This window comes from Hibiscus syriacus, unplaced genomic scaffold (assembly GCF_006381635.1).
Source record: "Hibiscus syriacus cultivar Baekdansim isolate YM2019G1 unplaced genomic scaffold, ASM638163v2 tig00110580_pilon, whole genome shotgun sequence".
Taxonomy (NCBI): Eukaryota; Viridiplantae; Streptophyta; class Magnoliopsida; order Malvales; family Malvaceae; genus Hibiscus; species Hibiscus syriacus.
Window position 1 is genome coordinate 990,377 of NW_024062791.1, and position 12,754 is coordinate 1,003,130.

General features: G+C 32.4%; 1 protein-coding gene across 1 annotated transcript; it reads left to right on the forward strand.

The window, feature by feature from the left end:
- The first annotated feature begins 10,834 nt into the window (after nt 1-10,834).
- On the forward strand, nt 10,835-12,499 carry LOC120133441 (60S ribosomal protein L32-1-like). The gene is made up of 4 exons (XM_039150019.1): nt 10,835-10,946; nt 11,070-11,174; nt 11,966-12,147; nt 12,222-12,499. Exons 2-4 carry the CDS (start codon nt 11,085-11,087, stop codon nt 12,349-12,351), a joined length of 402 nt encoding a protein of 133 aa, XP_039005950.1. The 5' UTR covers nt 10,835-10,946; nt 11,070-11,084; the 3' UTR covers nt 12,352-12,499.
- The last annotated feature ends 255 nt before the right edge of the window (nt 12,500-12,754 follow it).

A 12,754-nucleotide genomic window follows, 5' to 3' on the forward strand; every position in this document is an offset into this window, starting at 1 on the left:
CAAATTCATGGTACCTTGATAGTGGATGCTCGAGACACATGACCGGGGACAAAAGCCAATTTATTGAGCTTAATGCCAAAAATAGAGGAGAAGTGACTTTTGGTGATAACTCAAAAGGTCACATTGAAGGTATAGGCACTATAGGTAATACCTCTTCCATACAAATTAAGAATGTTTTATATGTGAATGGATTAAAGCATAATCTTTTGAGTATTAGTCAATTATGTGATAAAGGATTCAATGTCATGTTTGAAACCAATGGTTGTAGAGTTATTGACATTGCATCTAATCGAATTATGCTTGTTGGTCATAGAATAGGAAACATATACATGGTTCATTTAGACTCTATTGATATGACTAATTTATGCCTAGTTGCTAAGGATGAGCATGATAATTGGTTATGGCATAGGAGACTAGGACATGCTAGTATGAGTGTTTTGCAACAGTTAATTCAAGGAGACTTAGTAAGAGGGCTGCCTAAACTGAAATTTGATAATGATAAAATCTGTGATGCTTGTGCTAAAGGAAAGAAAAAGCGAGTTTCTTTTAAATCCATTAATGATGTATCAACTAGTAGAGTATTGCAATTGATCCATTTAGATCTTTTTGGGCCATCTATAACTACTAGCTTGGGTGGAAAACAATATGCATTTGTCTTGGTAGATGACTATTCTAGATATACTTGGGTTCTATTCTTAAGTACTAAAGATGAAGCATTAGAAAAATTCATCACGTTTTCAAAAGTAATCCAAAACAAAAAAGGTTACTCTATAACTAGTGTTAGGAGTGATTATGGAACTGAATTTGAAAATCTTGGATTTACTGAATTTTGTAATTCTAATGGTATTAGTCATAATTTTTCAGCACCAAGAACCCCTTAACAAAATGGAGTTGTTGAAAGGAAAAATCGAACTTTAGAAGAAATGGCTAGAACCATGCTTTGTGAAAACAATTTGCCAAAATATTTTTGGGCGGAAGCCATAAATATTACTTGTTATGTTATTAATCGAGTAATGATTAGGCCTATTTTGAAGAAAACTCCATATGAATTTTTTAAGAATAAAAAGCCTAACATTAGCTATTTTCATCATTTTGGATGTAAATGTTTTGTTTTAAACAACGGTAAAGACAATCTTGGCAAATTTGATGCTAAAAGTGATGAAGGAATTTTTCTGGGTTATTCCTTAAGTTCTAGAGCTTATCGAGTATTTAATAAAAGAACTTTAGTTGTATAAGAGTCTATACATGTTGTTTTCGATGATAATCTCCTTCCGAGGAAGGATTCTTGTTTGAATGATGATGTAGGTATTATAAATACAAATGACGTTAGACATGACGTTGGATAATCATCATCAAAGGAAGAAATGAAAGATGAGGAAACTCATGATCCTCTCAAAAATCCAAGCATTGAAGAAAGGGAAGTATCTTACCCAAGAGAGTACAACTATGTCAAGGATGGTGAAATCATAGGTGATCCATCCAAAGGGGTAACAACTCGATCTTCTCTTAGAAATATTTGTAATTATGTTGCATTTATCTCATGCATAGACTCTAAGAATATTAAAGAAGCATTAAATGATGAACATTGGATTATGGCTATCCAAGAAGAGTTAAAACAATTTGAGAGAAGTAAAGTTTGGACACTAGTTGAAAGTCCTAGTAATAAATCTACTGTAGGTACTAGATGGCTATTTAGGAATAAGCCTGATGAGAGTGGTAATATAGTGAGAAACAAGGCTAGACTTGTTGCTCAAGGGTATACTCAAGAAGAGGGCATAGACTATGATGAAACATACGCTCTCATAGCTAGGATGGAAGCAATTAAAATGTTATTAGCATTTGCATGTTTTCATGAATTTAAATTATATCAAATGGATGTTAAAAGTACATTTTTAAATGGTTTTATTAAAGAAGAAGTGTATGTGGAACAACCTCCAGGTTTTGAAGATTCAAAATTTCCGGATCATGTTTTTAAATTGACAAAAGTACTTTATGGTTTAAAACAAACTCCTAGAGGTTGATATGAAAGATTGTCAAACTTTTTAATTGAAAAAGGTTTTTCAAAAGGGAAGGTTGACACTACATTGTTTTTAAAGAATAAAGGTAAAGATTTATTAGTAGTTCAAATTTATGTTGATGATATAATATTTGGTTCTACTAATGATGTTCTTTGCCAATAATTTTCTAAGCTAATGCAAAGCGAATTCGAGATGAGCATGATGGGGGAGCTCTTATTTTTCTTGGGACTCCAAATCAAGCAAAGAAAAGATGACATCTTCATCAATCAAGCTAAATACGTCAAAGATATGCTCAAAAAGTTTAGACTGGAAAATGGGAAACCTCATGACACTCCAAGGAGCTCTTCTACAAAGCTTGACTTGGATGAAGGAGGTAAATGTGTGGATGTTAAATTATATAGGTCAATGATTGGTTCTTTGCTCTATCTAACTGCAAGTAGACCGGATATTATGTTTAGTGTTTGTTTATGTGCTAGATTTCAATCATGCCCTAAGGAATCACGTTTACTAGCTGTTAAGAGAATCTTTAGATACCTTAAGGACACTCATAGTTTAGGACTTTGGTATCCTAGAGACTCTAGCTTTAGCTTGCATGCCTTTTCTGATGCAGATTATGGAGGATGCAAATTAGATAGGAAAAGCACCTCCGGTACTTGCCAATTCCTTGGAAATATGTTGATTTCTTGGTTTTCAAAGAAACAAAATTGCGTTGCATTATCTACCACTGAAGCGGAATATATTTCAGCCTGTAGTTGTTGTGCACAAGTTTTATAGATGAAACAACAACTTTTTGATTATGGAATTGAAGTAGGTACCATTCCTATCAAGTGTGACAATACTAGTGCTATTTATCTCACTAAAAATCCCATCCAATACTCTAGAACTAAGCACATTGAAATAAGACATCACTTCATTAGAGACCATGTCACTAAGGAAGATGTAATTCTAGAATTTGTTGATACTTTGCATCAATTAACGAATATCTTTACAAAGCCTTTAGACAAGGAAAGTTTTTGGACACTTAGGAGAGAATTAGGTTTAACTAACCTATCTTCACTTAGTGCTTAAAATAATTTTAGCACTTTTAAGAATAAATGAAAAATGCATATAATAGTAATTTTTTGATTGCATTCATTGCTTTTAGTTAGGGGGAGTTCATGATTTTTGGTGAAAATTAACTTTATGTTCAAATAATTTTTAATGATAAATTTGATTGATTGAACATGATTAATTTTTAATATATGAGTTGCCAATACTACTAGAGAAAATTAATTTAGCATTTTGAGTGTTTAAAAATCAAATTTTAGCACTTTAGTGTAGAGGGAATCGATACCCCCCTTGAAGGGGAACCGATACCCCCCTTGAAGGGGAACCGATTCCCCCTGTAAGGGAATCGATACCCCATGGGGTTCTGGTTTTTAACACGGGTATAACACCCTTAAAATTCAAACCCTCTCTTCTTCTCTTCACGCCGTTTCTACTCTTTACTCTCTCACTATCTCCATATTTCATCAAAACAACGTTTTTAATCTGAATTCTCTTCAAATATCATCTCCTAAACCTGTTGGAATCATAAAAAACGTGCAAACTTCATCTAATCTCACTCAAATCCGAAATTCTTCAAGGTATTTTTCTAAAACTTCTATTTCATCAATTTTTGATTTTAAAACTAATTTTAATTAGTTCTAGGTTGAAATTTAGATCGAGCATTGATTGTTTAGTGATTAGAAACTCGATTCTATAACTAATTTCATCAAAAACACAAGAATTTTCAAAGATTTTGAAAATTTTCGAAATTAAAAAAAATTATATTTTCAAATTGTTGTGTTTTTATTTAATTATGTTATTATGAAAACTATATGTATATTGATTCTCAAAACCTTATTTTTCAATAGTTTTCAAAAATTTTGCCCATTAGGATTGGTATAAAGAACCTTGAAATATTGAGAACTCAATTGAGTTTAGGGATTGATTATTTTGCATACATATGTTTTTAAAATTGCAGGTTATCTTTCTATTCCGATTATCTTAAATCATGTCTCATAAACGTTCTAGTGCTTCCTCTAGTCGTTCTAGCCAACCTCCAAACTCACCTCCAAATCCTCCACATATCCCACAAATTCGTATTCCTAATCCCGATGATCCAAACATGATCGTTTGCAATTCTTGTTTCAATGAACTCGGTCGTAAAAAAAATCTCTACTTTAGGTTTTGTCAATACTTTGAATCCTACAAAATCCGGGAAGAACAAATCCCATCTCTTCAAGCCATGTTAGACATCAATTTTCGTCATCTTCCTACTCTTCATGAGTGGAAATTTGACAAACTCTTCGAGCTTGAACCAATTGTCTACCATCAACTTGTTTGTATCTTTTACTCTAATGACGTTTGCATTAAAAACCGAGAGAAAACCTTAACCATAGGGATCTGATCCTATCTTCTAGGACGTTTCTTTCATCTTGACTCGGAATCCATTGCCAAAGCATTAGGATTAGATAATGAAGGGTTAGATAATGAAAAACCTACGGTAGGATCTCAGTATAAGCGAAGGGATAGTGCAAGTGTTCTAGACCTTCATGACCGTTTTCTTCACCTAATGATCTCTTGGTGGTTTCGACCATCTGGAGGTATTTACTCTACTCTTCGAGCCTTAGATCTATTTTGGCTTCATCGTGTTCAAAATAATCTCAAAATTAACCTTCCACTGATTATTTTTGCTGAACTTGTCGAAATCGTAAATCTTGTTCCCAATAAGAAATTGTGTTCTTCTTTAGTTTACGGTTGTATTCTTAGTAATCTGTTTAAGAAGGTTGGGCTTAGAGTTGGTCTTGATGCTTCCTTTCCCCTCAAAAACCAAATCAATCTATTTTCTTTAACTAAATCGAGATGGAAGACCAATGAAGAAACTGGTCTTTGGGTTCGTACCGGTGAGCAACCTCTGGAAGAAGACGACTCTGACAATGAGCCGGAACAGCACGAGGAACAAGCACCTCCAGAGGAACAACCTCGTTCAGAGTATCAAATGCCTCCATACTTCTGATCTTTTATGGAGAACATTGATTTGAGGCTTGCATCTATCGATTCAAATCTGACCGCTACCACTGAAACAATGAATCGTCGTTTTGATTCGTTGGACGAAAGGGTAGATGCACTTTCACGTGATGTGACCAATATTTAATCATATTTATCTCCTCCTGATGCATCGATGGACGATTAGGCCCTATTCTTGCTTAGTTTTATTGGATCAAAACTTTAAACTTATTGTTTTAACATTTTGGATATTTTGGAATGTTTGAATTTGTGGATTATTTGACTTTGAATTTTTTTGGATTTATGGATGGTTTGAACTTATATTTCTATATGTTTGGCGTGGTTAAATTTATTCATTATTGCATCATTTACATCATGTTAAATTTATGACCAATTTTGCCATGTCACATTGTTTATGACTATTGATTATGAAACTAATGGCTAATGTTTCTCTTGATTGTGATCTTAGCAGCTTAAGCTATATATATTTATCATCAATTGACTAAATGATTTCAAAACCTTGTTTAAAATCTTTTTAAAAGTCTTTTTGATTTAACAAAAAGGGGTAGAAAAGTTAAAGTGTTGTGTTTTAAAGGGGAGAAGTGTTAGAGTAAGGGGGAGTAATTTCAAAACTTGATTTCAAAATCTTAAAATTACTAAAATGTTTTGTTATATCAAAAAGAGGGAGATTGTTGAAAACATTTTGATATTTTGATATTTTGATATAACAAATTAAGATAAATGAATTTTAGGATTTTCCAAAAAGATTTTCTAAGTATATTCGATATAATTATTCGAATATTAAAATATTACTCTAAATCTTTCAAATGTCATTTTTAATCCTTACTCAAGTGTAAAATTAAGTTTTAAACTTAAAATAATTTCAAAACAATTTTACAAAACATTTCGAACCATTTCAAAGCCAAAAATTCTAGAATGTCCAGAGGGAACCGATTCCCCCCAAGGGGGTACCGATTTCCCCCCCCAAGGGGGTACCGATTCCCCCTGAATGGTTTGGCTCCGAGAAAAACAGAATGCTCGGAGGGAACCGATTCCCCCTGTTTAACGGTCGAAATATTTGAATTTTACACTTAAAGAACCTATTCGCCATGAGGGGGTACCGATTCCCCCCACGCTCCAAGCTGTTTTATTAATTGATTTCACACTAAAACTGCTCTATTGACTCCACTAATCATCCCCAACGTTCAGAATCATTTGAAGGTGTATTTAAACAAGCTTAGAAGCCATTGATCAAAAACAAGAAACAACAATCAACTAGAATCAAGAGAGAATCAAAGAGAAAGCATCAAGCCTCAAGTTTGAGCATTTCAAGCCTATTTTTCATTCAATATTCATTTTGCTTTCAAGAACACTATTTGTACTCAATTGTATTCATTTTTTAGTGTTCTTTTCTTTGTTCTAGAATTGTTCAAACATTCTACCTTGTGAGGATTTCCTTATAAGTTTGCAAATTTGTAATCTTCTCTTTGAGAAAGAGTGTTCTCAAGAATTGGGGTATATTTTTGAGGGAGTTGTAAGGTTATCTCTTTGGCCTCAAAAGAAAGAACAAATTAGTGAATTTGTTGGAAAATCCTTAGTGTGGATAGCTAAGGTAGTGGACGTAGACTTTGATTGAGAAAGTCGAACCACTCTAAATCGTTGTACAATTACTTTCAATTTTCTGCAAAAGCTTCCACCAAAATTTTAATTGCCAATTCACCCCCCTCTTGGCCGCTTCCATCTATCGATTAACTCAACAACTAAATACTATTAAAATTATTATTCAATTTCGATTTTTTTGTCATTTTTTAAATATATTCATCATCATGTGAGTTAACTTATGATTAAATTTATTAACAATATTTTTTATAACTACTAATAATGACCTAATTATTTTTAATATTTCTACTACAACTACTAAATTAACATTGTTAAAATTATAATAATGATTCGTAAGGTAAAATGTAACTAAGAATATTATGAAACTGATATGTACATAACAATAAATCGTAAAATACTTTAAATAAAATATTTTCACACTTACTTAAGAGTTTCTTCCGACAACTTGATTTAAAAAAACATTTTTAAATTTCTTACTCACTCTTTTACCTGCAAAAGAGCATAACATATTAAAAATAATATTTTTAATTAAATAATAAAAAGTAAAGCTGAAAAATTTTATACAAGTTTTTCGAATAATACTTACTCAAAATAGTGAAAGAAAATTTTGTTCCAATTTTTCTCAAATACTTTTCCCCGATGCTCCCTCTTCTAATTGTTCTCTTCTCTCAATCTGCTGCTTTTTTTTAATCAGTTTGTTCTAGCACTAACTCATAATCTTATATAGCTAAAAATATTAAATTTTTTATTCAACGAATATGCTGTATGGGAAGAGAGGAATCTACGTAGCATGGGAATCAGTTGCATGGGGAAGGAAATATTTTGATCGGCCTTCACCTTGGCTTCATAATCAGTGCCATGCATGCATAGGGTTGTTGGGAAGACGCCGTACAGTCATGGAGTCTTCCCTATTGGCATGAAGATGTCGTGCACTCGTAGAGTCTTCCTCATTTGCCTGAAGACGCTATGCAGTCCTGGGGCCTTCTAAAGACGTGTGGAACATTTGACGTCTTTGCGTTGTTACTATAAAATTCACCCAAGATGAGAAAATAATCCCCGAATTGGATTATTTGGGGAATTCTTTTTCCCAAAAAAAAAATTCAGTCATTTTGTCTTTAATTCTTATTATTATTGCGTTGTTACTATAAAATTCACCCTAGATGAGAAAATAATCCCCGAGTTGGATTATTTAGGGAATTCTTTTTCCCAATAAAATTTTTTCAATCATTTTATCTTTAATTCTTATTATTATTGCGTTGTTACTGTAAAATTCACCCTAGATGAGAAAATAATCCTCGAGTTGGATTATTTGAGGAATTCTTTTTCCCAATAAAATTTTTTCAGTCATTTTGTCTTTAATTCTTATTATTAGTATTAATGTCCTGCTTGCTAAATGAAGTCGTTGTTTATCGAGTACTACACTATAGTCCGATCCAACTCACCCATTAAAGTTTTGCTTTACTTGTTTCACTAAAGGGAAGGTGGATTGTGTAACCATTGTTAAGGAGGTTATTGATTTTTTCCATGCAATTTCTGGGTTACAGATAATGCTTCAATGAGCTAGCTTTCTTGTCAGGAATTTCTTCTTTTGATCCTCAAAGAATTATTGATAACACTGGTCTTATTATTTTTTATTTTTATTTTTGAAACGGATAACACTAATCTTAAGTTTGGTCAAAAGGGGCAAAGTAGTTTCTTGATATTTTTCCGAACAATTTCTGGCTTGCATATGAATGCATGACATGCTAAATGTCGAAGTGTGAAAATATTATATCAATAATAGGTGTTGATCTTTAATCAACTAGATTTCTATCTAACATAAACTATTTTAATTAAAAATTAAAATATTAAAATTAAAATACTCCAAATAAAAAATAAGAAGCAAAATAATTATTTATACGAACATTAAGTGTTAATTTTGATATTATGTCATTTAACAATCCCATGACATTATAAGGTAGCATTTATTTATAATTTTTCTTAATTATTGACAACACATATCATGTAAACCAATTATTAGAACTCAATACCTTAAAAGAAAACAACACTCTCTCTATCTACTAAGACCACTCAATAAGTTTATATATATATATATATATATATAAATTGATACACATTTTAATTTTATTTGATCGTAAATGTATAATAAAAAATAGGCTTATACATTCTAAAGCATTAGTAAACGCCGGTGAATGTAGCGGATGGAGCGTAGAAACTATAAGGTGGTGTTTGGTTTGTTGGAATGTTTTTGAGGTGGCGTTTGGTTCGCTGGAATGTTTCTGAGGTGACGTTTGGTTCACATGAATCCCTTAGAATTAGGGGGAATTAGAATCCAATTCCATTATTTTCCCATGTTTGGTTCAATTTTTCCAAGGGAATTGGAATCACTCATGGCTTCAACTTTCTATCAAATGAGTGAAAGTGAATTTCATCCATTCTATGATAGAATTCAATTCTTCTGTTGGAGGGAATTGAAATTTGACCATACTATCCTCATCAATCTTTTGGTAACTTATTCATATATTGAATAAAAATATTTTTTTATTATTTCGGGTCGGGTCGAGTTTCTAATTCATATATTCGGGTTGGGTCGGGTGAAACTTTATTTTGGTCTGGTCGGTTTTTTTAAGTGTGATATTCGGGTCGAGTTCGGGTTTAGGGTGAAAAATACCCGACCCGAAAATATATATAATTTTACCTTATATATTTAGGAATAATTACAATAATACCACTATATATATAATTTTTTTCAATTAAGTCACTCCTTTTATTGAATAAAAATAATTTTTTTATTATTTCGGGTCGGGTCGATTTCTAATTCATATATTCTTTATTATTTCGGGTCGAGTCGGATTTCTAATTCATATATTCGGGTCGGGTCGGGTCTGAATGAATTGGAATCGGAATCTGAAACTTGTTTGGTTGGCAGGAAATTGAATTGGAATCCAATTATGTTTGGTTCGTAGACATGTCAGATTAATTTGATTTCAGTAATATAAAATGACAGAATTACCCTTCTTATTTTTTTGCTTAATTTTAGTTTGTTTTATAACTTACATGTAGCAATATATTATAAAAATTTAAAAAATATTAAATTTTTATTTTATTGATTGGTTATTTATTTCAATAAATTATAAAAATCATACTAAACATCATAAGTTAAAATCATTCCAATTAGGGATAGTTGGGTCGGGTGTTTGGTCCACCCGACCCGACCCGAGAACAAGGGAACCTCCACCCGAAACCCGACCTGACCAAAATAAAGTTTCATCCTACCCGACCCGACCCAAATATATGAATTAGAAACCCAACCCTACTCAAAATAATAAAAAAATATTTTTATTCAATAAAAATAGTGACTTAATTGGAAAAAAAATTATATATAGAGGGGTATTATTGTAATTATTTCTAAATATATAAGGTAAAAGTGTATATTTTTTTCAGGTCGGGTCGGGTATTTTTCACCCTAAACCCGAATCCGACTCGAATATCACACTTAAAAAAACTCGACCCGACCCGAATATCAAACTTAAAAAAACCCGACTCGACCTGAACCCGAATTTTTTTAAAAAAAATCCGACCCGCTCTCGATTTTTTTATAAAAAAACCCCGACCCGACCCGAATATCACACTTAAAAAAACCGACCCGACCTGAATATCAAACTTAAAAAAAACCCCACCCCAACCTGAATTTTTTTAAAAAAAATCCGACCCGATCCTGAATTTTTTTAAAAAAAATCCGACCCGAATACCAAAAAATTGATGAGGATAGTATGGTCAAATTTCACGTTCCCTCCTCCAAAGGATTTCAATTCCATCATGTTATGAATGGAATTTACTTTTCCTCCCTTGATGAATTGGATTTCAATTCCCCTTTGAAAACTTGAACCAAACATAAAAAAATGATGGAATTAAATTCTAATTTCCCCTAATTTTAATGAATTCCAGCAAACTAAACGCTACAGCTGATTTGTAGCAATTTTTTTGGTTGAGTTAAATGAAATAAAACTCGCTTATCCATGAATAATAATACGTTATATAAATCTTGTGATCTTTTCCGATGAAAAAGGGAATTCAAAACAAATTGGGCCAATTATAGAATGAATCCCAAAGCCTTAATGGACCAACCATGGAAAGGTAACCCGATGACCCAGTTGAGGAATTATACAATGGCTTAAGACCCAAAATACACAAACCCTAAGAGCCATCACTCTAAACACATATATAAGCTGCAGCAACTCTAGAATGGGACGGTCCACCCAGAACCCTAATTTCCCGGTAAGTATAGCCACCTTCAATGTGTTTTTTCTTATTATTTATAAATTTCGTGTGTAGTTCTTGAGATATTTTGTAAATTGGTTCTACAATTTAAACATTTGCTTTGGTCTTCGGTAATGATAGAGGTAAGAAGAAGAAATGGCGGTGCCGCTTCTAAGTAAGAAAATCGTGAAGAAGAGGGTTAAGCAGTTCAAGAGACCCCAGAGCGACCGCAAAATCTCGGTTAAGGTATGTTCAAAAATTTTCTAGTGGAAGTGATGATTGTTGTTTGGCACCCAGCCACACTTTCATCCATTGATGGAAGATGGTGATATCAATAAACTTTTAATCTGATCCGTTTTTATCAAAGTAATCTATTTTTTTTTTGTTCAGATCAAGTTATTTTCTCAAGTTTGTTTGTTTAAAATAAGCGAGGAGTTGTGATAATGCGTATGGATTATTTCTGAATTTCACTGAAGAGTACCAACATGCACTACCGTCTGACCTCCTTTGCATTTTTTCCTTTCAAAATTTGGGTCAGTTTTGACCTTGTAATTGATTTAATTACTATACTTTCATTTTCTTCCATTTCCAAGCAAGCAATGACGAGAAAAGAATCATTGGCTTGATCTATCTGTTATGATTATATAAATAATCACCATCTTTTGACTGAGATTGTGCATCTTTTCAGCAGAAAAAAACACTAGACATTTGGTAAATATATTGGTTATGCTAAACTTACTGTGTTTAATTTCAATTTGCTTCACTTATTTGAAGAGTTTTCTCTCAGAGTGTCTTGCCTATGGTATCTGATGTCCAGTTTTTATATATTTGTAGCTGGACATTTCGTTTTAAGGGCAAATATAAAATTTTGAACAGGTCTTGCGACACAGTTAGCTATTATCTCACACAAGCTTTCTGTTACTAAAACCCTGGTCACATTGATATGCTTCTATGTTGTTTTTTAATTTTGTTTTCCATGCTTTCAAGTTTTAAGTAAGAAATGATTATTTTCGCTTATTTTGTTGGTGCTGTTACAGGCAAACTGGCGTAGACCAAAGGGTATTGATTCTCGTGTAAGAAGAAAGTTCAAGGGATGCACTTTGATGCCCAACATTGGCTACGGTTCAGACAAGAAGACACGGCATTATCTTCCAAATGGCTTTAAGAAATTTGTTGTGCACAATGTTGGAGAGCTTGAACTTTTGATGATGCACAACAGGTAATCTTATACAATCATCTGATGGATATATCATTTACGCTTTTGTTCATATTTCACTTTTTGTTGCCTGTCAGGACATACTGTGCTGAGATTGCCCATGATGTTTCGACAAAGAAGAGAAAAGAGATCGTTGAACGGGCATCACAGCTTGATGTTGTTGTTACGAACAAGCTTGCCAGGCTGCGCAGCCAAGAAGATGAATGACTATAAGCTTGTAATTGTTATGTTTAGCATTGAAGCTTTGTTTGCGTTATTGCAAGATTTGGATAATTTTGTTGTTTTAGATGACAATAACATTTTCAACCAAGACTTTGTTTGTATCATGGAATTACTACTTCGAGTACAATTATGTTATTTCTTTTGTTAATTTAGCTTCATCCTTATTTTGGTCAAGTATACTTTTATAGCATTTTAATTTCTTTTGTTCTTTTAGCATCTAGGTACCTTATTTGTTGTAGTGTTTTTTTTGTTTTGTTTAAGTGACCCTGGATATTCAAATTGACTCGTTGTAATTCATTTTAATTAATGAATGATTTTCTCCATATAAAAAAATGCATTTGAATAGTTCCACTGCGTGTAATATTAAGGTAATTTAAATAATTAAACT

Bases quoted from the DNA above. Each gene is read 5' to 3' on its own strand.
- LOC120133441 (XM_039150019.1), top strand. From the start codon at position 11,085: ATGGCGGTGCCGCTTCTAAGTAAGAAAATCGTGAAGAAGAGGGTTAAG. The intron at 11,175-11,965 runs GTATGTTCAAAA...GTGCTGTTACAG, and splicing joins ACCGCAAAATCTCGGTTAAG to GCAAACTGGCGTAGACCAAA. The intron at 12,148-12,221 runs GTAATCTTATAC...GTTGCCTGTCAG, and splicing joins CTTTTGATGATGCACAACAG to GACATACTGTGCTGAGATTG.